Below are 26,172 nucleotides of genomic sequence, written 5' to 3'. Positions count from 1 at the left end.
GATGAACTAATCAATTCTCTTTCCGGCTCAGACTGCATTGGTTAAGTTTATGGGGCTGTCACGTGATGAATGAACGACTCAAACCTGAAGACTTGTCAGATAAGAGGTAAGGTGAGCTAATCATAGACTGAAGACCCAGGTAAGCATTTAATTAATATTTTCTGTTTCTTATAGCAGTTTTGTATTGTTTGTAGTGTGATCAACGTTTGTGTAAGTAGTAGACGTGTTAGGGAAATAAAACGTGACATTTTAATTATATTTTTCTGAAATGAACGAAATGACTCGAAAAAAGATTTGTTCATTTTGCTGAACGAGACTCAAAGGCCAGAGTCGGTAAAATTATCCAAACTTCCCATCACTATCTCTGACTGAGCGCATCAGTTTCACTCTCCGCCAAGTGATCTGTGCTGTTTTTCAGTTCATCTGAATGGATGTGCAACGCACCTGTATTTAACATACCGTAAACTCTAGTGTGAAGTGCACACCTCGCCGTCGCTTTGTTTCACACACACGCAGCGAGAGAGGGAGAGAGAGAATTGACGCGCTACCTATGAGCGCTACATGTAAACGATATTCTTTGTTGTATTTTGCTGTCAAAATAACGGAGTTCCTTTGGAATTCTTCAGCTTTAAAGGGGTCCTATTATGCTTTTTCACTTTTTTAATTTTAGTCAGTGTGTAGTGTGTATGTTTGGGCATAAAAAAGATCTAGAAAGTTACGAATCTCAAAGTCCACTCCAAAGGGAGCTATTTCGGTTTTTTTTTTAAATCCCTTTTCAAGAACTACAACGAACGGCTCGTTTGGACTAAAGCGTTGGTTTCCGGGCTTTGTGATATCACAAAGCGGCTCATTAGAATATCATTAAATATGATTCCCGCCTACAGAAATTCGAATGGCCTGAGGGGCGAGGTTGTGGATAGAACGCTTGGTTGAGTGAGTGCATCAGACGAGAAGGCGAATAAGAAGTGCTGGTGCAGAGTTAGTGCATCAGAGAAAACGAAGAAGGGCTGCTGTGCTGTAGCATCAAATTTTCGGCATGTCTAGAACAATTCTTACAAGTACAACACGACGTAGCTGGGCGCCGCGGACAGACGCCGAATGGCGCTGCCGGTGTGCCTACACTCATAGAAAATAATGTAGTTGAATTTTAAAGACGTGGCGTGACGCTGCGCTTCTCGTCCGGTGTGCGACCGCCTGAAACGCTGTTTTTTTCACCTCCATGCCCAAACGTCTTTGTTTGGGCTTCCGAAAGCAGATGATGTCAGGAAACAGTGGTTGCAATATACTTTTTAACTCTGTTCCTGAGCATTATAACCCCAATTTGCTATTGTGTGCTGCGCATTTTACTGAGGACAGCTTCCACAACATGAGGGAGTACAGTGCTGGATTCGCCAAAAGCTTTTGTTGAAAGACGGAGCAAGGGGCGTGGCAGTACTGAAACACCGTCTAAGCTGTTCGCCAATCACAACGCACTGGGACAGCTAACCAATCACAACACATTTTGTTTTTCGGAAGGTGGACCTTCATCAAAGCCGGAACGAATCGAGCCGTTTGTGCCAGGATGGGGGAGAAAGGTATTTTAATAATGTAAAATATGTGAAAAATAATGCATTTTTCGAACCACCAAGCAATAGAGCATGTTCTAGTACACCCCCAAAACAAAATCAAGACTTTGTAAAAGAGCATAATAGGACCCCTTTAAGAACTACCGCTTTCTCCGGCAGTGGGCGGAACTAATGCACAAACGGCAATCTCATTGGCTGGCGCTAGGGGTGTGCGATATATATCGTCTGCGATAATATCGTAATTGTTGTTTTAACGATGTGCGATTTGACATTATCGAGTATTTTGCAAAAACCATTCAACGCCTTCTGAAATACGAAATGTGCTGTGATTGGTTAGCTGGGCCAGTGTGTGTTGTGATTGGCAGCACTCGGCACCTGGTCGGGAAATGTCACGCCCCTTACCATAGCCGCCTGCTGCAGCTTCAGTGTAAATATTGCGTCAAAATTAAATCAATTTGAGCGCGATTTAAACCCGGATGATTGTAACCACTCTAAGTTCGTCTGCCTTGGGAAAGCTAGCATGTCTCCGACATAGTGATAACACTCGTTGCCTTCTCTAGTGCAGCTCAACCAGGTCTCGTCCCATTCGTCGATATTTGTGATATCACAAATCCCGGAAAATATGCGTTGTAGTCCAAACGAGTCGTTCGTTGTAGTTTCTGAAAAGTGATTTCTGTTAAATAAAATATCTCCTCTGGACACTTTTAGAAAAAATGGCTTTATAAAAAGGTAAAAACGCCCATAAAATGGAAAAATCTGTTTAAACTTTTAGAAAAAATGGCTTTTTAAAAGGTAAAAATGCCCATAAAATGGAAAAATAATTTTAACTGATTGGAGATTAATTTCTATCAGTATGAACTGACCACCACACAGAATATGAAGAATATTAAAAACATTAGGAGTCAGCTGTCTTCGGCAGTCCTTATTAAGGTACCAGCACAATAACACACTCAGAAAAATATTGTCTAATTATCGTTATCGATAAAATCCCAGAAAATATCTAGATATAATTTTTTGTCAATATCGCACACCCCTATCTGGCGCTCACCTATTATCGTCCCTGTTTTGATTTTAGCAAATCAGTTAGAGCGAGTGCAAACTACCTGATTAATATTCATGAATCCAGTAGCTCATTAATCCTTGGTGCGATTTATATTGTTCTTATTAGTAGAATTCGTATCATTATTATCTTATCAGTATTTTTGTTATTTTCCCCAATTTAAATTTATTTTACAGAAACACTGAATGACCAAAAAAGCACCAGCACCAGTCCAAAGTTCAGTTAAAATGACTAATATGCATTCATACATTGTTATCAAATTTCGATTCTAATTACTAAAGTTATATCATTAAATAATATTGATTATCATATTGTAATGCTTGACTGACTGATGTTAAGAGTGTACTTTCAGATACTTATATAACTGTGCCATTTTACAAACAATATATATATATATATATATATATATATATATATATATCTGGCGAGTAAACTAAAAAAATTATTAGCCAATGGCGGTTCAATTGCCAAGGTGTTCGTAGAGGGCTGTTGCAAATGATTATTGTACTATTACCAATACATCTTTATGCTAATACATTTTCTCGTTTTATTTATTTTAATTTGGGGGTAAATTTTGTCGTGTTTTTATACATACACCCAATTGTCCATCAGAAAACGCCTCAAGTGTGCCGCATCCAAATTGTCTTCACTTATATAAGCCATATATTACTGTCATTGTTGGGGAGGGGGACATCATATTTTGGTCCTAGAAATACATTTGACATACACCTTTACAAAATGTATTTCCTTTTTAATTTTGGGGAAACACTTGACGTTTGCTTTTCCATCAGAAGTACCTTAAATGTTTCTTTTACGTCCTCCTCAGAGAAGGATCTCGGGATCATGACAAAGATTCTGGTGAGCTCCTCATCCTCCACATCTCGGTGGCTGCCAGAAGATCTGGACAGAAGATCTGGACTGTTTTACATTTTGAGGTAAAAAAAAGGATGACCTTTCTAAGGAGATCAAATCAAGAAGCCCAGGTGTCTGAGATAGTGACCTTTTGTCTTTATGCTCTTCCTGACCATCTGGCTTTTTAAGCTCAAAGCACAGCTGTACCTTTGTCTCTGTGATAATGCGAAAGTATGGCGATACTATCAGACTGATTGGATCAGCACCTATGCATTGAATGACACTGTTATACTGATGAGATCAAGGCTGGGAAAATGCCTGTGTCGGGCTGATTCCTGTACTTCATTTGCATGCTATGGGTTAGATTGTCTCCACCTCTACGGAATGTATCCCACCCCCTTAAAATGTATATAAACTACAATGTATCACTACGTTAGTCAGACTTGGATGACTGCAGCGACGCACAGCGAGTCCTCAATAAAGAGTGACTTCTGTATGAAAGATATCCCAACGTCTACTGGTTTCTGCTTCGACGAGGAAAAAGTTTCCAACACCAGCTGTGTTCCAACTGTGTGTGAAAACTGTACGTTTTGACAAATTGACCTGATAAGCCCAAATATACCAGACAAATATAATGTGTGTGGACACGGTCAAAATAAAATTATTCGGATAACTAAACAGCACACGTGAACAACACAGCAGCCGAATGCAAGACTGGAGTTCTTTTTAGGGACATGCAGGGGTTTAGTTTTGTTGAAGGCTTCTTTTTGTTCATTAAAACCATCTTGGAGTCTTTCCATGCATTCAAATCATGTGTATCCTGTATAAATGTTATTGTAGAATTGTAAATAAATATCATTCCAGGACATCAGGACAGCTTAAAGTACAATGGCAAGCATTAACCACTCTTACAGCACTTAAATAAATAAATTAAATGAATAATTCAATCACTTAAATATTTGACATCAGTTTTTCTGGTGAGAACTTTCTGAATATACCTTTGCCTAGTGATAATAAAAACACACTTTTTTTTTTTTTTACAGCAAGTGGCTAATAATAGCCAATATAAACAAATAAAATAAAAATCCCTTCATTTACATTAATGCTATAACCCCGATTTAAAAAAAAATCAGAAAAAAAAATAATTTGTGCATTTCCTTAAAATGATGCCATAACATTGTAAAAGAAATTCACAAAGCACATGAATAATTTTCGATGACGTAATAAACTCACAGAACTGAAGCTGAGTGAATCTCCTGATATCTTTATTTAAGCAGTTTTATTAATTAATAATATTATTAAAATATATATTCAAGAACTTAAATTTGGTAATATTCGTAAAACACAAACTGACAATGCAGGATGTCACTAATGCACACTGTAAATGACAGTGTGGTGGTGATTACAACCATCCTGTATTTATTATTATGTTCTCATATGAGTTCACAGAAGTCAGAAAATTAAGTTAGGGGTGTATAACTTTTGAGGGGAGTCAAAAGAAGCCAGCATCTCTCAACCTTTGATGGCTGATGGGAGTGTTGCTAAAGAGGGGGTGTGAGAGAGGCCAGGAGAGGGAGCTCATCCACAGTATAGTGCTGAGAGCTGTAAAAACGTGCCATCCATAGGAAGAGGGTGAACCAACTCCTAGGGTAAGGCTAATGTTAGCATAATCTATTAGCTAGGCAAAATAAATAAATAAATGTAATAATTAATAATAATAATAATAATATAAATCTCTTTATGCAAGTACCAGATATGGGTGTGATGTCATAAAATATTTGTAATATGACTGAATTTGTTTACAAGCTGAGCACAACTTAATAATAACATTGTAAGTTACTAATTATAACGCTTTTATTTCTATAGTTATTCAAATAGCATATATATATATATATATATATATATATATATACATAGGGTTGGGAGGGTTACTTTTAAAATGTATTCCGTGACAGTTACAAATTACTTCATTAAAAAAAAGTATTCAGTAACGTAATCCAAGTACCACAATATAAAAGTAATGTAATCTGATTACTTTTGGATTACTTCAAGTTACATATGTAAATAAGTCAAAAAAGCAATACCTAAGTACTTTTATTTAACTATGACTTTAAAAATAAAACTAATAAAAACTATAGTAAAAACTATTTGAAACTATTAAAAATCATGTCTTGTTTCACCATCTAGATATTACAGCCCGTATATTTATATAAAAGGCTGTGCAGACATCTAGTGGCTATACAGTTTATTATTATTATTTTTAATTTCTTTAACATGTATAAGTAAAAAATATATAGTTTATACACAACATAAAATTTTTTTACACCATATACATATTAGTCTATTTTAAAATCAGCCTACATGTCGAAATGCATGTGAAATGCTATGATCTTTCTTTGTTTCATTGACTGATCCGGGGTGTGGGGACTCATGTTAATTTCAAATATTCAAGTTGGTTGAGTAGCGTTTGTTAAAGCAATAGTCTTCTTCATGCATAGCTTACGCTGTAAACCTATGTTATTTCCTTTATCCTCTTTGAAAACAAAATAACTGTGAAAGGTCATGAAGATGTTTTTTCACACCAGGAAGCATCGTAATTAATTTACTGTAGCAGTGTCTCAGCCCGCGTTTGAGGAGAATAATTGTAGATGGGTGTTATTTGCTCAATCAACTTTGTAGACAAGTTATTTGCTCAATTGTGCAGCCAAATTGAATTGCGTAATTTGCGCACACACCAGCAGGCGGCTCACGTGAGTCAACGTGTCAACAGAACCAGGAACTATGCAGCGCTAAATATATAGCGTCAAAATACTAATTTAATTTTAAATGAAACAAATGTAATCCTGATAGTATTCCCACTTTTTTACAAAATGTAACTGTAATCTGAATACTTAGTTTTTTGATGTAACTGTAACGGATTACAGTTACTAGATTGTTGTATTCCGATTACGTACCACCGTAACATCTATTCCGTTACTCCCAAACCCTTTCCTCTAAAAAGCTGTTCATTCAGCGTAGTGAAGCCTCTCCTCCATTTAAAAAAAAAAAATTAAATAAAAAAATCGGCCTCTGGTCTCCTTTCCCACATACTGCCAGACCGGAAGCATTAGCTTTAGCCGTTATGCTTTTTCGGCTAATGGTTGCAGGCTTGCCTTCTAGTGGCTTTGACTAGACCAAAGTCCCTTTAAAGGAACACGCCACTATTTTTGAAAATAGGCTCATTTTCCAACTCCCCTAGAGTTAAACAGTTGAGTTTTACAGTTTTCAAATCCATTCAACCGATCTCTGGGTCTGGCGGTAGCACTTTTAGCTGCAGCTTAGCATAGATCATTGAATCCGATTAGACCGTTAGCATCTCGCTCAAAAATGACCAAAGAGTTTCGATGTTTTTCCTATTTAAAACTTGACTCTTCTGTAGTTACATCGTGTACTAAGACCGACGGAAAATGAAAAGTTGCGATTTTCTAGGCCGATATGGCTAGGAACTATACTCTCATTCTGGCGTAATAATCAAGGAACTTTGCTGCCGTACCATGGGTGCAGCAGGCACAATGATACTACCAGAGGTGTAAAGAGTACCTAAAAACCATACTTGAGTAAAAGTACAGATACCATACAGTGAAAATTACTCCACTACACATTACAAGTCACCAATTCCAAAACAACTTGAGTAAAAGTCATAGAGTATCTGATTTTAACAGTACTTAAGTATTTTACTTACACTAAATATAGGCTCAAAGATGCACTAGTCAAAGAGGCATGCCAGTGAAAAACTGTAACGTTGTGGAGAAGCTGCGGAAAACAGGCAGAGGCAAGGATCTATGTGCAGGTATTTCATGGAAAAACCAGAACAAACAATAAGGCAAAAACAAAAGGGAACAAAGAACAGCATGACTCATATATAAAATCTCATCTCATATATAAAACACCTCTGATTCACAAATACTTGCTGAGGAACTCACATTCACATAAAGTAGCCTTGTTGACAAGTTTGGGTGAGTAAGGGCAAAACGCAGTACTTTCAGTGACCTGTAATAGGCAGTATCACATCTTTTGTAGCAGAAATAAACTGCCGCAGAAAAAGCTAGGTCCATGCAAAATGTAATGTGTAACTGCAACACTCATTTCAAATGTAGTAGAGTAAAGAGTACAGATACTCATTAAAAAATGTAGTGAAGTAAAGAGTAAAAGCTGCTAATATATTTGATACTCAGTACAACGACAAAGTACCCGAAAAGATACTCAAGTACAGTAACTAATTACATTTACTCCAATACTTTACACCTCTGGATATTACGCAGCGCCTGAAAATAGTCCCCATCTAGGTCACTTCCAATAAGCCTATTTTCAAGCGCTGCGTAATATCATTGCGCCTGCTGCACCCATGGCATTAAAAAATGTAGTGAAGTAAAGAGTAAAAGCTGCTAATATATTTGATACTCAGTACAACGACAAAGTACCCGAAAAGATACTCAAGTACAGTAACTAATTACATTTTCTCCAATACTTTACACCTCTGGATATTACGCAGCGCCTGAAAATAGTCCCCATCTAGGTCACTTCCAATAAGCCTATTTTCAAGCGCTGCGTAATATCATTGCGCCTGCTGCACCCATGGTACGGCAGCAAAGTTCCTTTTGTTTGCTTCATGTTTAACTCTAGAGGAGTTGGGAAATTAGCCTATTTTCAAAAATAGGGGTGTGTTCCTTTAAAGGAGTCCTATTATGCTTTTTCACTTTTTTAATTTTAGTCAGTGTGTATTGTGTATGTTTGGGCATAAAAAAGATCTAGAAAGTTACAAATCTCAAAGTCCACTCCAAAGGGAGATATTTCGTTTTTTTAAAAATCCCTTTTCAAGAATTACAATGAGCTTGTGTATGTTGTGAATGTGTTATGAATGTTTGGACTACAGCGTTGGTTTCCGGGCTTTGTGATATCACAAAGTGGCCCATTAGAATATCATTAAATATAATTCCCGCCTACAGAAATTCAAATGGTTGGGGAGTGGGGAGGGGCGAGGTTGTGGATAGAACGCTTGGTTGAGTGAGTGCATCAGACGAGACGACGAAGAAGAAGTGCTGCTGCAGAGTTAGTGCATCAGAGAAAACCAAAGGGCTGCTGTGCTGTAGCTTCAAATTTTCGGCATGTCTAGAATAATTCTTACAAGTACAACACGACGTAGCTGGGCGCTGCGGACAGACGCCGAATGGCGCTGCCGGTGTGCCTACACTCATAGAAAATAATGTATTTGATGCTTCTCATCTGGTGCGACCGCCTGAAACGCTGTTTTTTTCACCTCCGTGCCCAAACGTCTTTGTTTGGGCTTCCGAATTATGTCAGGAAACAGTGGTTTCGGTTTTTTTTTTTTTACTCTGTCCCTGAGCATTATAACCCCAATTTGCTATTGTGTGCTGTGCATTTTACTGAGGACAGCTTCCACAACATGAGGGAGTAAAGTGCCTGCCGGATTTGCCAAAAAGCTTTTGTTGAAAGACGGCGCAAGTGTCGGGGCAGTACTGAAACACCGTCTAAGCTGTTCACCAATCACAATGCACTGAGACAGCTAACCAATCACAACACATTTTGTTTTTCGGAAGGCGGACCTCCATCAAAGCCAGAACTAATCGAGCCGTTTGTGCCAGGATGGGGAGAAAGGTATTTCAATAATGTAAATTATGTGAAAAATAATGTGTTTTTCGAACCACCAAGCATCAGCGCATTCGTCTCCTCTGTGTCTCTCCTCATCACTGTAGCGCCATTTTGGATAATATGTGCTGATAGCAAGCAGCGTACTCTATTCTGTGTAATTTTCTAGAGGGACATCTTTCACCATTGCACTCGCAACTCACACAAAATAGCGACAGGTTTAGAAAGCCATGTAAAATTTATGTAAATTCAACTGTGAAAAACAAACAAACATCTCGAGACTTATGGCAGGGGTTTTTCCCCATCCCACTGCAACTTGTTTTTAAATGAAAAATGTATTCTGTGTGATTGGCTTTCAGCCGTTTGTATTAAACTATGAATACATACATGATGCCGTTTTGTTTATAGTCGTTTAAGCAACTTAACGAATTATAATTGGTTTCCAAACATAAACATGCACTTTTTTTTCCTCAGATAGTCATGTTTTCTTGATTTAAATAAACATGCATTAGTAATATTTTGCTCAATGCGCCCTCAGGAAAGAAGCCAAAAGATTTTCTTCACCCGAACTGAAATTATGCATTTTAAATTCGAATTTTGATCATATTTAAGCACAAAATTATTTCTTGCAATGGCAAACCATGTGTCCCCAGACGCGTTTGAGAACTTGCAAGTGCCTTGGTGGAAAAGTGGGGTAATAGCTCACAGCGAGAACTGGCAAATCTCCATGTCCATGAGGATGTAAACACTGTAGTGCTTAAAGCAGCCAGTGGCTACACAAGTGACTTACTGTAACTTTTGAAATTGACAGCCCTCTCGGATCAGGGACTCATCCCACTTGTTCAAACGTCATTAAAACTTCTGTTTGACTTTGTAAGAACATTTACCGGTTAATATATTTAACGGAAATCAAAGCAGTTGAAAGGAATTTTTAGAATTTATATGCACACTACAACAACTGGAGAAACATCCACTAGTGAGGTCAATGTACAATCAACCGGTAGAGGACACAGATACTAGTTACCCATGATTTTTGCATAACCAGCCTGCGATCACGCCTTGACCCAAGTGGTTGTAATCAGTACAAAGTAAGAGCTCTTAAAATAATTTAAACTGATTACATAACCACAGAGAGAATGCCAAACAAAGAAAACGCAAATGTGCCAACAACAGAACTCTACAAGTCAAAGAGATTGAACTACCGGTTGACCAGTGTTTCTCTAGGGGTTGCTCTAGGGGTTGGGAACCAAAACTGGAAAGAGACCCATAACTTGACTGCTCTGGCATAGAAGGGTGCTGGAATTCAGGCTGAAGAGACACAGATTGGCCACTGGGTTGGGACACAGATTGGTAGCTGGCTTGTGCTGACTGCAGGCTGCTGGGTTGCGAGACAGGATGGTATCGGGTCAGTCCTGGTTTTTGGCCACTAGGCTGTTGCATAGACTGGCAGCTGGTTTGTGCTGACTGCAGGCCACTGGGCTGAGAGACATGCTGGTATCAGGTCAGTCCTGGTTTTTGGCCACTAGGCTGTTGCATAGACTAGTAGCTGGTTTGTGCGTACTGCAGTCGACGGAGATGGGGCAGAGCCTGGTACTTGGTTTGTGCCGACTGTGGGCCACTGGGTTGGGACACAGACTGGTAGCTGGTTTGTGCAGACTGCAGGCCACTAGTTTGTGGCACAGACTGGTAGTGAGCTTGTGCTGACTGCAGGCCACTGGGTTGAGAGACAGGCTGGTATCGGGTCAGTCCTGGTTTTTGGCCACTAGGCTGTTGCATGGACTGGTAGCTGGCTTAAGCGGACTGCAGGACACTGGGTTGGGACACAGATTGGTAGCTGGCTTGTGCTGACTGTAGGCTGCTGGTTTGTGATGGAGCCTGGTAGCCAGCCTGTCCTGGTTGTCCACTAGGCTGGGACACCGTTAGATAGCTGGCTTGTGCTGACTGCTGGCCAAGACTTGAACTCAGGATGGGCCTGCCACCAGAAAATAGCTTGGAACCAACTTGAAGTCTACTTTTCTGGGGCTTGACAAAGGACTGAGCATTAGCTAACAGTTGACCACTGGACTGGGAGTCGGTTTGCACTGGTTGCTGGCTATTTGAGGCCACAGACTCCTTACTAGTCTGCACTACAGTTTGATAGTTAAGCTGTGCTGGCTTGGGTACAGTCTTACTTCTCACACTTGTACTCAATGCAGTGGCTAGAGAACCAGAAACAAAACTGCCACCTGAAGATATCAGAAAGCCTGGATTTTGCCTTCTAACATCAGATTCAGAACCAATGTTATATACACTAGTCACTGGACCAGAGCCATACGAGTCAGTTTGAGGGCTATAGCTTACACGGTTATATACACCATTAACTGTAGCACCATAAGTGAAATTCTTGGATCTTAGCGGCCTAAAGGGACCTGATACATCTCTTTGGTCATACCAGCCGGAACTTTCCTGCTTCACATCATCCTGCATTGGGAGGCCAGCCTCATAGTACCCAGGATAACCTCCACTGCTTAAGCCACCAAATAAAACACACAAAAAAAACAGACATCTTGACAAACCTGAATTATAGAACTTATAGATGGGACATTTGACACTGAGGTTCCAAAGCCCGTTTTACTCCATTGAAGCAGATTGGTTCGAAAGACTGTCAAGGCTTGTATCAAATCTCTGATCACGTGAGCGATGACGTTTGAGGCTTCATACGTCAATGAAACACCTGAAGCAAGGTGACTGATTCGCATCTTTGGTGTGGCGTTATTCATTATAAGGAGACGTGAAATGCTTGGTGCTCCCACCCTGCTTTATAGTAACACTTTCATGTGTGGACAATGATTCTCAGAATGACGACACAGCTGCTATTGCAGAGTATTGCTTTTGGGTTGAAACTGGGATCAACGAGCTGGGAATCAATTGAAAGTGGCTGCTATAATTGCAGCTGACCACTAGATGTCACTGGTAGGGTCTGTCGTTGAGGCTTTAAAGCTTTGAATCTTTTTTAGGTACAATCAGGAAAAAGCTTCACAAGGCTTCATCTGCCCATCTCTAATAGAACTTAACTGAATAAGACTTACCACTTCCAATATGCCCATGGACACAAAAGCCAAAAAGTGCTAGAGAAAATCTGCAAAACAAACACTTGTTAAACACTTTGCTTAACAGAGAAAAAAAAAACAACGGACAGAAACAACCAATTAAACATAAACCTTAAGAGTTGGACAGTCGTACCCTCCATGTTCAACAACAAAAAAGAAACCAAACAAAAAAACCTTACAATACAAAATCAGGAGACACATTTATGCCCCCCACAGCACATATTAGTGGAAAAGGAAAAGCAGGAAAAGCTGACCTTCTATTTCAGACTTATTGAACTGATTTTGTCGTGGCCTAATGGTTAGAGAGTCGGACATGTAACCCAAAGGTTGCGGGTTCGAGTCTCGTACTGGCAGGGATTGTAGGTGGGGGGAGTGAATGTACAGCGCTCTCTCCCACCTTCAATACCACGACTGAGGTGCCCTTGAGCAAGGCACCGAACCCCCAACTGCCCGGGCACCACAGCATAAATGGCTGCCCACTGCTCCGGGTGTGTTTTTACGGTGTGTGTGTGTGTTCACTGCTGTGTGTGTGCACTTTGGATGGGTTAAATGCAGAGCACTAATTCCAAGTATGGGTCACCATACTTGGCCACAAGTCACGTCACTTTATGATAGAAACTCTAGTTTATGTAACCTCACCTATAGCATGTTTGGTATCTACGAATTCGTATTTTGATGATCTAAATGGGAGTGTATACTATGTTGATACATATGCAACATATCAGTGTTATAAGAATCTTTAATAGTTTTTGCATTAGCACCCAATCCAGTTACATATGCAAAACACCATGCTCGAAGACAAAATGTCGTAAACTTAAAGTGTAAGTCACCATTGGCTCTTTGACCTCCCAGACTGCATTCACTCGAAATATTAAAAAAGTGCATATCCAGAAAATAAAAAAATTAATCTAATGGTGAAATCAACCATTATAAGGACTAATAGGCCTGTACATTATAGTGAGTATTATATATAATAGTTAAATAGTTTCATTAGGGTAGACGGAGTACATTTGGGACATGTGTACAGTTGAAACACCTTAAATAACTTGCGTGCAAAGGAACCCTGAGCCATGATTTTTGCTCCACACATGCGTATTAGCATTCTCTTTGATCATGGAAAATTTGAAAGGTGTGCGTCTTTCCACTCCAAAGATATCGGCAAAAGTTTTATTTTACAAGGTAAGATTTTCATTTCACCATGTCCCTTCCACAATGAATAGCTTATTATTCTTTTATGACTGTTAAACTGCACGTATATCATTGCAAACGTTACTCTGTGCTCTAAAAATAGACATATTTTATGATATTGTGCCATGCAAGGTCTTTGCATAATTTAGAGAAACATGCGAGTATGTGATTGGGGTACGGTTGAGACGCAGTGTATCAACTGTACCCAGACAGATGTCCTATTGCGTCACATGCTGTTTAGCTGTACAGTGTTATGATAATAGGTTAAAAGTCACATTTACACACATGCTATGCAAATTGTTTACAAAATTATATTTGTGATATTTCAACTGTCTAATATTAATGGACATATTTTCTAACACTAATGTTAAAAGGATAACATAGCATTTTGGGAAATATACAAGGTGGTAAAGTGGGTACAGTTGACACACCCTTTATATCCTATGTTTTCAGTAAGAGTTCCATCAGAAAATAAAATGCATATTCAGAGGTTGTGTGTGTACTGGTATTAACTATGCTATGGGGACCAAATGTCCCCACAAGTATAATACCTGTAAATTCTAACCTTATTGGAAAATGTTGTTAGGTCCCTATGAGGAAACCAGCTTATAAATCATACAGAATGATTAAAAATGTAAAAATACAGAACGTTTTGAGTAATGGGTATAGGTTTAGGGGTAGGTTTATAGAATATACAGGTATGTGGAGGAATAAAATATGGCTGTACAGTACAGTGTTTATTTTGACTAAAATGCCATTTAGTTTTAGTCATATTTTAGTCATCTGAAATGTTTTTAGTAAATCTACAGTACATTCAGTCGGCTAAAATCTAAAGGAAATAGTTACAGTGCATTTATTAAGCATTTCTCTAAAATTTCCAAACTCATTATATAGGTTTGATATTAAGGTTTTATCATGATAGACACCGATTTAACTGCGGTGACACACAACATACCTTTATGTTAAAATGAAATAAAACCACTTCTCATAAAGAACAAGAACATGGTCTACTTTTTAATGAAATACCAATGGTTATATAGGCTAATTATGCATTCGTTATAGCAACTTGTTTACCATATTCTTCATTCTTTCAAGCAGACATATTTATTTCTATAAATACATTTAGATTATTCTTTAGGGCTACTAAAGTTTTTCAGTCAATAGCAGTGAGTGATTTTTTGTATTTTGTTGCTTGATTAACATTAATGACTCGGACAATAGCAACTAAATTAGGCTGCTGTCCCTTTAAAACCGAATGCACGCCTGCAATGGATGTAATGTACTGATACACCTTCTCCCTACAGTTTACGTTCACTTAAGACGTAATCAACTGTGTTTACATGAAAATAATTCGACATCATTTTGTGTGTAATTCTCCATTCATGCGTCGTGAAAGAGTACTCGTGCGCTGTGAGACACGCGCTTGTGTGTAGGCCTATAGTGTCTGCGCTCAGAAAACCGAATTGAGTTCTCTCTCTTGCTTCGCCATATGTCTGCTCTTCTCTTACTCCCACATATTGACATTTTTTGAACGTTTTATGCAATGTGCAGCAAATGTATTTTAGCTTATGTTCCTCCGGTTCATATGTACGCATCTAACCTCCGAACCAAGCAGCAGATTCGTTCTGAATGAATCTCATCCCAAATCGTCCCTCCCTAAAATTTTCGTCTCGTTTTTATTCATTGACAAAAATGTCAATAGATTTATGTCATAGTTTTTGTAATTCAAAAAGAGTTTAGTTCGTTATCGTCTCGTCGGAAATGTCGTTGACGACAATTATGACGAAAATTATTCGTCAACGAAATTATCACTGGTACATTATAAGAACCACTACGCTTATGGAATGTCCCTATAATATTAGAAATACCTGTGTGTGTGTGTGTGTACTGGTATATACAGTGGTGTGAAAAAGTGTTGGCCCCCATCCTGATTTCTTATTTTTTTGCATGTTTTTCACACTTTAATGTTTCAGATCATCAAACAAATTTAAATATTAGTAACAGATAACACAACATGCAGTTTTTAAAAGAAGGTTTTTATTATTAAGGGAAAACAAAATCCAAAACTACATGGCCCTGTGTGAAAAGTGTTTGCCCCCTAAACCTAATAACTGGTTGGGCCACCCTTAGCAGCAATAAGCAATAATAATTTAAATTTTTAATTTAAAAACGGCATGTTGTGTTTACTTGTGTTATCTTTGACTAATATTTAAATTTGTTTGATTATCTGAAACATTAAAGTGTGAAAAACATGCACAAAAATAAGAAATCAGGAAGGGGGCCTGCACTTTTTCACACCACTATATATATATGTATATATATATATATATATATATATACATATACAGGTGCATCTCAATAAATTAGAATGTCATGGAAAGTTTACTTTAGTAATTCAACTCAAATTGTGAAACTCGTGTATTAAATAAATTCAATGCACACAGACTGAAGTAGTTTAAGTCTTTGGTTCTTTGAATTGTGATGATTTTGGCTCACATTTCACAAAAACCCACCAATTCCCTATCTCAACAAATTAGAATACTTCATAAGACCAATAAAAAAACATTTTTAGTGAATTGTTGGCCTTCTGGAAAGTATGTTCATTTACTGTACATGTACTCAATACTTGGTTGGGCCTCCTTTTGCAACTGCCAAAAGCACCAAAAGTTGGTTAAATGACCATGGTGTTGACTGATTAAATGACTGGCCAGCAAACTCACCAGACCTGAACCCCATAGAGAATCTATGGGGTATTGTCAAGACGAAAATGAGAATCAAGAGACCAAAAAATGCAGATGAGCTGAAGGCCACTGTCAAAGAAACCTGGGCTTCCATACCACCTCAGCAGTGCCACAGGCTGATTGTCTCCATGACACGCCGCACTGATGCAGTAATTCATGCAAAAGGAGGCCCAACCAAGTATTGAGTACATGTACAGTAAATGAACATACTTTCCAGAAGGCCAACAATTCACAAAAAAAAATGTTTGTATTGGTCTTATGAAGTATTCTAATTTGTTGAGATAGTGATTTGGTGGGTTTTTGTGAAATGTGAGCCAAAATCATCACAATTAAAAGAACCAAAGACTTAAACTACTTCAGTCTGTGTGCATTGAATTTATTTAATACACGAGTTTCACAATTTGAGTTGAATTACTGAAATAAATGAACTTTTCCACGACATTCTAATTTATTGAGATGCACCTGTATATATATATATATATATATGGTTTATGAGGACACAAATGTGTATAATGACTTGTGGACTACAGCATAATCATGGTTGATGAGGACATTTCCTGTGTCCACAAATGCCTTGGAAGCTGGTGCAGGATGGGGACAAGGAAGGCCTCCAGGGCGGAGCAGACAGTTTAAGGTGCCATGGCAGAGCAGGGAGCTCGGGAGGCCACGGCGGTGCAGGTAGCTTGGGGCACCACGGAGGAGCAGGTAGTCCAGGAAGCCATGGCAGTGCAGGCAGTTCAGGAGGCCATGGCAGAGCAGCCTCCGAGGCTGCGACCCCCACCCTGGCCTCTACGGCTGGAGCCCTACTACCCCCCCCAAAAAAAAAACTTGGAGAGGATAATGGGCTCCAATGCCCTCTCTGGGCCAAAAGCAGGGACTGGAGCCCTCCCTGGGCTCAACGGGGGATCAGGAGCCCTCCCTGGGCTGAACTCGGGGGCAGGAGCCCTCCGTGGGCTATACTCGGGGGCTGGAGCCGACACTGGAGCGAGCTCTGGGGCTGCAGCCGACACTGGAGCCAGCTCTGGGGCTGGAGCCGACACTGGAGCTGGAGCCGACGCTAGAGCCAGCTCTGTGGCTGGAGCCCACAGTCTCTTCCTCTGCAGTCTTTTCTTTTGGGCTGAGGAGAGGGAGATGACCAGCGGGCTTGACAGCGGAGAGGCCGGCGAACTTGTCTGGTGAACGGCCGGCGGGCTTGACATCTTGAGATTTGTAAGATGGAAGATCTTTTTTGTGCCCAAACATACACACTACACACTGACTAAAATTCAAAGAGTGAAAAAGCACAATAGGACCCCTTTAAGCAACTTAATTATAATTGGTTTATAAACATTATTTTAAACATTATGCACTTTTTTTTCCACAGAAAAAAATTGTCATGTTTTCTTACTTTGAATAAATGTGCATTAGTAATATTTTGCTTGATGCTCCCTCTTGTGGCCTCAGGAGAGAAGCCAAAAGCTTTTCTTCACCCTAACTGAAATTATGCATTTTAAATTTGAATTTTGATCATATTTAAGTATAAAATTAAAATTGAGTTTTTCAGCCATTTTGACAGCCCTACTTCACAGATCTTTATTGAAAAGGATTTAAACAATATTTTTTCGTACTTTTTCAATTAACCATAAATAATTATTGCATATTGAAACATTTGAGACACTCACGGTTTACAGGCGGCAGATTATAATAACTTAGGACTGTAAAGAGACCTTTCTACTGAAAAAAATAGATCACAGTAGATGTTCAGGGTCTCTGATCATGGTTGAACATGCCATAGTCCTGCTGCAAGGAGACATGAGGACTGCTTATGTGGCCAGAGCAATAAACTGCAATGTCCATAATGTACTGTAAGATATCTATAAAACAGTGCTACAGGGAGACAAGGACAGCTGATCATTCTTGCAATGGCAAACTGTCCCCAGAAACATTTGAGAACTTGCAAGTGCCTTGGTGGAAAAGTGGGGTAATATCTCACAGCAAGAACTGGCAAATCTCCATGTCCATGAGGATGTGATGCACTGTTGTGCTTAAAGCAGCCAATGGCTACACAAGATACTTACTGTAACTTTTGAAATTGACACCTCGGTTTAGGGACTCATCCCATTTGTTCAAACGTTATTAAAACTGACTTTGTAAAAACATTTGCCCGTTAAGATATTTGACCGAAATAAAAGCAGTTGAAAGCAAGGACCTTAGAATTTATATGCCCACAATGACAAGCAACTGGAGAAATACCCACTACTGACGTCAACGTACAATCAACCGTTAGAGGACAAAGAAACTTGTTACCTATGATTTGTTTTACATAACCAGCCTGCGATCACACCTTGACCCAAGCATTTGTAATCAGTACAAAGAGCTCTTAAAAGAATTCAAACTTTGAAACTGATTACATAACCACTGAGAGAATGCCAAAGAAAACTGAAGATGAGGTAAATGTGCCAACAATAGAACGTCACGGGTGAAAGATATTGAACTACTAGTAGACAAGTGTTTCTTCCCCCCCCCCCTTCTAGAAGACATCATATACCTAACATTACTACATCAGTAGACCACACTAAAGCCCTTGCGGATTTAGAGAACCGAAAAAGAACCCAGCAAACACAAACCAAGTTTGAGATATTTATTGTTTTATGAAAAAACAAAATGAAACTATTCATGAATTCTATGACTTCACTTGCTGCAACAGCTTGAACATGCCTCGTGAGAAGCGTTCATTTTGAGTAGTCTGGGAGCGCAGTGGTGCTGTATCCTGAAGGTCAGGCTGCAACACAGACTCATAGCTTGAAGCAAGTTGTACATCACGGTGTTGCTCTAGGGGTTGGGAACCAAAACTGGAAAGAGACCCATAACTTGACTGCTCTGGCATAGAAGGGAGCTGGAATCCAGGCTGAAGGGACACATATTGGCCACTGGGCTGGGCCACAGACTGATAGTGAGCTTGTGCTGACTGGTAGTTGGTTTGGGATGACTGCAGGCCACTGGGCTGGGATACAGGCTGGTATCGGGTCAGTCCTGGTTTTTGGCCACTAGGTTGTTGCATAGACTGGTAGCTAGCGTGTGCCGACTGCAACCCACTAGGCTGTGAGATAGGCTGGTATTGGATCTGTCCTGGTTTTTGGCCATCAGGCCGGGGCACAAACTGGTAACGTCTTTGGGCTGACTGGTAGCTGGTTTGTGCGGACTGCAGGCCACTAGGTTGAGAGAAAGGCTGGTATCGGGTCACTCCTGGTTTTTGGCCACTAGGCTGTTGCGTAGACTGGTAGCTGGTTTGTGCAGACTGTAGGCCATTAGTTTGTGGCACAGACTGGTAGCTAGCGTGTGCCGACTGCAACCCACTAGGCTGTGAGATAGGCTGGTATTGGATCTGTCCTGGTTTTTGGCCATCAGGCCGGGGCACAAACTGGTAACGTGTTTGGGCTGATTGGTAGCTGGTTTGTGCTGACTGCAGTCCACTCGGTTGAGAGACAGGCAGGTATCGGGTCACTCCTGGTTTTTGGACACTAGGCTGTTGCATAGACTGGTAGCTGGCTTGAGCGGACTGCAGGCCACTAGGTTTGGGAACAGACTGGTAGCTGGTTTGTGCTGACTGCAGTCGACGGAGATGGGACAGAGCCTGGTACCTGGTTTGTGCCGACTGCGGGCCACTGGGTTGGGACACAGATTGGTAGTTGGCTTGAGCTGTCAGCAGAGCATTAGGTTGGGGCACAGACTGATAGCTGGCTTGTGCCGACTGCAGGCCACTGGGTTGAGAGACAGGCTGGTATCGGGTCACTCCTGGTTTTTGGACACTAGGCTGTTGCATAGACTGGTAGCTGGCTTGAGCGGACTGCAGGACACTGGGTTGAGAGACAGGCTGGTATCGGGTCAGTTCTGGTTTTTGTCTACTGGGCTGTTTTATGGACTGGTAGCTGGCTTGAGCGTACTGCAGGACACTGGGTTGGGACACGATTTGGTAGCTGGCTTGTGCTGACTGCTGGCCAAGACTTGAACTCAGGATAGGCCTGCCATCAGAAAACAGCTGGGAACCAACTTGAAGTCTACTTCTCTGGGGCTTGACAAAGGATTGGGCATTAGCGAACAGTAGACCACTGGACTGGGAGCCAGTCTGCACTGGTTGCTGGCTATTAGAGGCCACAGACTCCTTACTAGTTTGCACTACAGTTTGATAGTTAAGCAGTGCTGGCTTGGGATCGGATACATCTCCTTGGTCATACCAGCTGGAACTTTGCTGCTTCACATCCTGCATTGGGAGGCCAGCCTCATAGTATCCAGGATAACCTCCACTGCTAAAGCCACCAACTAAAAAAAAAAAAAGAAAAAAACCCCCACATAGACAGTCAGACATCTTGACAAACCCGAATTATAGAACTTATAGATGGGACATTTGACACTGAGGCTCCAAAGCCCATTTTACGCCATTGAAGCAGACTGGTTCGAAAGACTATGCCAAGGCTTGTATCAAATCTCTGCGATCATGTGACCGATGACATTTGAGGCTTCATATGTCAATGAAACACCTGAAGCAATGTGACTTATTTGCATCTTTGGCGTGGCATTATTCATAATGAGAAGTAAAATGCTTGGTGCTCCCTCCCTGCTTCATAGTATCACTTTCATGTGTGTGGACAACGATTCCCAGAATGAAGACAGCTGCCATTGCGGAGTATTGCTTTTGGGTTGAAACTGGGATCAACGAGCTGGGAATCATTTGAAAGTGACTGCTATAATTGCAGCTGACCACTAGATGTCACTGGTAGGCTCTGTCATTGAGGCTTTAAAGCTTTGAATCTTTTTTGGTACAACCAGGAAAAAGCTACACAAGGCTTCATCTGCCCATCTCTAATAGAACTTGACTGAATAAGACTTACCACTTCCAATATGCCCATGGACACAAAATCCAAAAAGTGCTAGAGAAAATCTGCAAAACAAACACTTGTTAAATACTCTGCTTTATAGGGGAAAAAATAAAAAGGACAGAAGCAACAAATTAAACCTTAAGAGTTGGACAGTGGTACCCTCCATGTTCAACAACAAAAACCAGAAACAAAAAAACCTTAACAAATCCAATACAAAATCAGGAGACACATTTATGCCCCCCACAGCACATATTAGTGCTGTTGAACTGGACTTTTTATAGTGCCTGCTACTGCCAATTGTCAGACAATCAGTTGTCATGGGAACATGTAATATACAGTTATTAGGTTCAGGTGTCACAGCCCTCATTACAGGAAAAGCTGACCTTCTATTTCAGACTTATTGAACTGATTTTGTCAAGCATATGTTTGTTTTATAGAATGAATGCATTCAATGAAAAAAAAAAAGATGTTAGCGTTATTTAAAATATATTGTTTTACCAGATTTAATTGCGTATATTACTAGATTTAATAAGACATGTCTATGAAAGAATAATTAATATAATATTCCTATGGAGAGAACTGTGTAGAGCTTCTCCAAACATTGAATATTAAACAACATATAATGAAAATTTGATAATGCTAAAAATCATAAGAAAAATGTAATCAGAACATATGCCTACTTTTAAATGGCTGTCATTAGCGAAATATGTCCCATAATAGTGAGGTTATGCCATTTTAGGAACTCTGGTCATACTTTGTACTCTAAGAAATGAGGTAGCCTATGTAAATTATACATACGTTACACACCAACATTCAACATTCACAGTTTTCATATGCTTGTAGAAACCCTTAGAATAATTTGTATAGCTACTAAGCTATTTCAGTTTATGTTATAATTCATGTTAATTAAAGTACATTAAGTATAGGGATATCTTCTTTTGCAGTAGTTTTAACTTAATTGGTACAATATTTTTTTGTACATTCTACAAAAAAATAAAAAAACAAAAATTTAAAAATTTAATTCAGTTAGATGTTTGCATGTCTCGCTGGAGAAACCTCAAATGATTTCAATGAAATACAAAGACAGCCTCCAGAATCAAGGGACCTCAAACCCAAGGCTATGAAGAGAGAGCCAGCAGCATAAAATAATGTTATGAAATGATAAACATAATATTGTGAAATTACATTTTGTAATCTGCATTCCTATTTAATGAATGTGGAAAACAGATGAACTACCATCATTTCACTTTGTAGCCTGCTCAGTGGGTTTGTTGTGTTTAATATATTCCCTCCAGTAAGATTTATGGTCTGTATAATTTTCATTTTACTGCTAATTCAAATATTTGCCGCTAATTTAAATGCTTTTAAAATACTGTTGTGTCTAGAAGAGGGTCCTGCACGACTGCATAATACATGACACACCTCACGATGTAGTGCCAAATTGTGGCATTTAATGAATGCAATTAATATATTTTACGGTCATTCATTTGTTTAATAGAAAATAATTAAAGTGAAAATCACTTTAGAACTACCACAATCTGTAATATGTATATTTATATTTTTTCTTCTTGTTGGCTGGCTCTGTTCATTGATGATGGATCATTGATTCTCCCTGCTGGTTATTGGTATGTAATGCATCTATAGGCCTACTCCGTTTAGCACAATGGCTGTCATTTCTTTAGTAAACTTACAGATTTTGGAGGGAGTTTTTTTTTTCTTCATATTGGAAATGTTGTCTTCCCACAATTGTTAATAGCAGTGTTTGCAAAGATATTTATAAAATAAATATCTCCATATATGAACATGCAGTGTTCAATATGCTGATGCTGAGCAAACAAGATACTTATTGCATCTTTGATATATATTTATATCATATATACCCCAGCAGTCCCTCAAAAGAACTGAGTTTTAAGTATGAGTCATGTGAAACACAAGTCACAGCACTCAATAAAAGAGCTCAAAAATTTGTAGAACAAGCTAAATGGCATGGTTGCTTTAGCAAGTGTGTTTTTATAGTTTATAGTTTAGTGAAGGTGATAAGTTATTTCAAAACGACATAACATGAAACAGGACACAGAGTGATGAACTTGAGTCAGCAGCAGGAATGAGCAGAGGGGAGGACACAGCTGACTCAGAGACACTCCATGACAAATCTTGTTATTGCTGGAGCGTCTCTTCTGAAAAACTGGTTTCAGCTGTTGGTAGCATAATAGTTAAACATGGTCTCACTCTTGATCATTTTAACTGATTTGATTGTAATGAGGTTTACGTTACTGCTCAAACGTTTTTTGGAGTTTTTTTGAAATTGAGAATCTTAAGATCAGCAAGCAAGCTTTTATTTGAACCATACAGACGAAACTGTAAGATCCATTTTCAGCATCAATTACTCCAGTCTTCAGTGTAGAAACATTTCTTATCACAGTTGAAAATGGCTGTGCTGCTTAATAAATGTGGAAATTGTGATCCAGTGTCTTTTTCGAGATTAACAAAGTTTGAAGGACAGCATTTATTTTTGTAATAGTATAAATGTATTTACTGTCATTTTTGACAAATTGAATGCATCCTTGCAATTTAATTTAAATTAATAAATTAATAAAATAATAAATAAATAAAATCATACCTATCCAAAACTTTTGAACAATGGTGCATATTTAATAAGCATATCTGCAGTGTATTCAGGTCTAAGTTTTTTTTTTTGTCCCACACCTCTGTAAATGTGACATTTTGAAATCTTTGTGTGAGTGTGATGCAATTAATATGAAAAAAGTGAGTTTTTTGTTTGTTTTAAGCTATTTACAGTAGGTAGTTCAATTAGACCTACTTCATTTTTTTGTGCTTAATTAAATTTTTTTTTAAATAATTATATCTCTCCAATAATTTCTCTTTTTCCCACTCCCCCCGTCTGACCGGAAGAGGTGGAGGTACGGGACTGCTTATTTCTAATCATTGGAAATTTAATCCTTTACCATCTCTGCTCATACCTATCCAAAACTTTTGAACAATGGTGCATATTTAATAAGCATATCTGCAGTGTATTCAGGTCTAAGTTTTTTTTTTTGTCCCACACCTCTGTAAATGTGACATTTTGAAATCTTTGTGTGAGTGTGATGCAATTAATATGAAAAAAGTGAGTTTTTTGTTTGTTTTAAGCTATTTACAGTAGGTAGTTCAATTAGACCTACTTCATTTTTTTGTGCTTAATTAAATTTTTTTTTAAATAATTATATCTCTCCAATAATTTCTCTTTTTCCCACTCCCCCCGTCTGACCGGAAGAGGTGGAGGTACGGGACTGCTTATCTCTAATCATTGGAAATTTAATCCTTTACCATCTCTGAGTATCAACAGCTCCTTTGAATCACATTCAGCCACTATTACCCACCCTCTTAAAATGCATTTTATAGTTGTTTATTGACCCACAGGACCACTAGGTAACTTCGTGGAAGAATTAGATGTGCTGCTCTTAACCTTTCCTGAGGATGGTACTCCCCTAGTTATGCTTGGAGATTTCAACATCCACCTAGATAAACCTCAGGCTGCAGACTTCCACACTCTGCTTGCTTCTTTTGATCTCAAGAGAGTGTTAACTATGGCTACTCACAAATAAGCAGTGGTGGAAAGAGTACTGAAAATATGTACTCAAGTACAAGTACTGTTACATTGCTGAAATAATACTCAATTACAAGTAAAAGTACTGGTGTCAAAACAGTTCTTAAGTAAAAGTACAAAGTAATCCTTTCAAAAACTACTCAGGAGTACTAGTTACTAGTTACTTTTTAGCCGGCGATATTTAAAGGGGTCATATGACGTTGCTAAAAAGAACATTATGTTGTGTATTTGGTGTAATGCAATGTTTTTATGTGATTTAAGGTTAAAAAAACTTATTATTTTTCACATAATGTACATTGTTGTTGCTCCTCTATGCCCCGCCTTAGGAGTCGCATCGATTTTTACAAAGATCATCGGTCTGAAAAGTGAGGTGTATGCTGATTGGCCAACTATCCAGTGAGTTGTGATTGGTCGAATACCTCAAGCGTGTGACGGAAATGTTACACCCCTTACCATACTGTGATGCCGTGTGTCCTGGCGCGACGAGACAAAACCAATAAAACCCATTACAAACTAGGCATTTGTTGCATCCAGCAGGGACATAATTACTGATTATAATGACTTTCACTGTATTTTTACGCATTGCGTTGCATCGCGCTGCGTAAACATAAAACCATGTCTGCATTTGTGATCGGAGAAATGACAAACAACAAGCGCTACTCTACACTGCTCAAAATTTGCGCTTGAATTATCAGAGGCAAATTCTTTTAATATGAAAATGTACTTACAGTCTGTGAGTCAGAAGCGCCAGACTGTCCTTGCAATGTTGGAATTGCCCCACTTTATAGAAACAGCCTTTGTGTGTAGACGGCATTGTAGTCTACTCTACCAGGATCAGGAAACAGTCCTCCGTAAAATTCACTGCACACATCTGAATATTTGGGTTGAATTGTTCTGGAACAGTGTTGTAAATACAACCTAACCACTGATTTCTAGTTGAGTCCCCTTTTGGAAGACCAAACACAGTAGTTTCGCTTTCACAACGAAACACAGTTGGCCTGATTTATCAATCTAACGTAGAAACGAGCGCAGATCCGAGCGCACAAATGAGCTTACGACAAGGTTCACATGTGATTCATCAAACATTCGTATGCTGCCAATCTCATCGTACGAATAATCGCACCTTGATAAATCCGGCAGCTGAAATCGATCGCAATTTACTATAAATTCAGGATAGTGATGCCTCACCCCTAGATTTTGTGACATGGAGAAACGTAATCCGGCCAAAAAGAGGAATTTTTCCGATGTAGAAATTGAAGCTTTAACCTCGCAAGTTCAGTCCAACCAACTTGTATTGTTCGGCAGCTTGAAAGGAAGGAAGCCGAAAAAAATGCAGTTTGTAAATTGCTTCCAACCACTTCTATCAAACCTCTACAATTAATCCAAAATGCCGCTGCAAGATTCATCTTTAATGAGCCAAAAAGAACGCACGTCACACCTCTGTTTATCAATTTGCACTGGCTACCAGTAGCTGCTCGCATAAAATTCAAGGCATTAGTGCTTGCCTACAAAACCACCACTGGCTCTGCACCCCTTTACCTAAATTCATTACTTCAGAGTTATGTGCC

At 39.2% G+C, this 26,172-nt stretch overlaps 1 protein-coding gene and 1 pseudogene across 1 annotated transcript; both read right to left on the bottom strand.

The window, feature by feature from the left end:
- The window catches only part of LOC107561718 (RNA-binding protein 45-like), a 13,538-nt pseudogene extending 9,709 nt beyond the window's left edge, over positions 1-3,829 (bottom strand).
- A 15,814-nt stretch (positions 3,830-19,643) lies between these two features.
- On the bottom strand, positions 19,644-21,236 carry LOC107561717 (uncharacterized; the record flags this gene model as incomplete). The annotated part of the gene is made up of 3 exons (XM_016246192.1): positions 21,135-21,236; positions 21,010-21,059; positions 19,644-20,440 (listed from the first exon to the last, which is right to left on the bottom strand). Coding segments are annotated over exons 1-3 (876 nt in total), but the record flags the coding sequence as incomplete, so codon positions are not given.
- Positions 21,237-26,172: the final 4,936 nt, after the last annotated feature.

Source organism: Sinocyclocheilus grahami, unplaced genomic scaffold (assembly GCF_001515645.1).
Source record: "Sinocyclocheilus grahami isolate Dianchi unplaced genomic scaffold, SAMN03320097.WGS_v1.1 scaffold789.1, whole genome shotgun sequence".
NCBI lineage: Eukaryota > Metazoa > Chordata > Actinopteri > Cypriniformes > Cyprinidae > Sinocyclocheilus > Sinocyclocheilus grahami.
The sequence above is the reverse complement of the archived record's forward strand: the minus strand, read 5'-3'. Positions and strand labels throughout refer to the sequence as shown.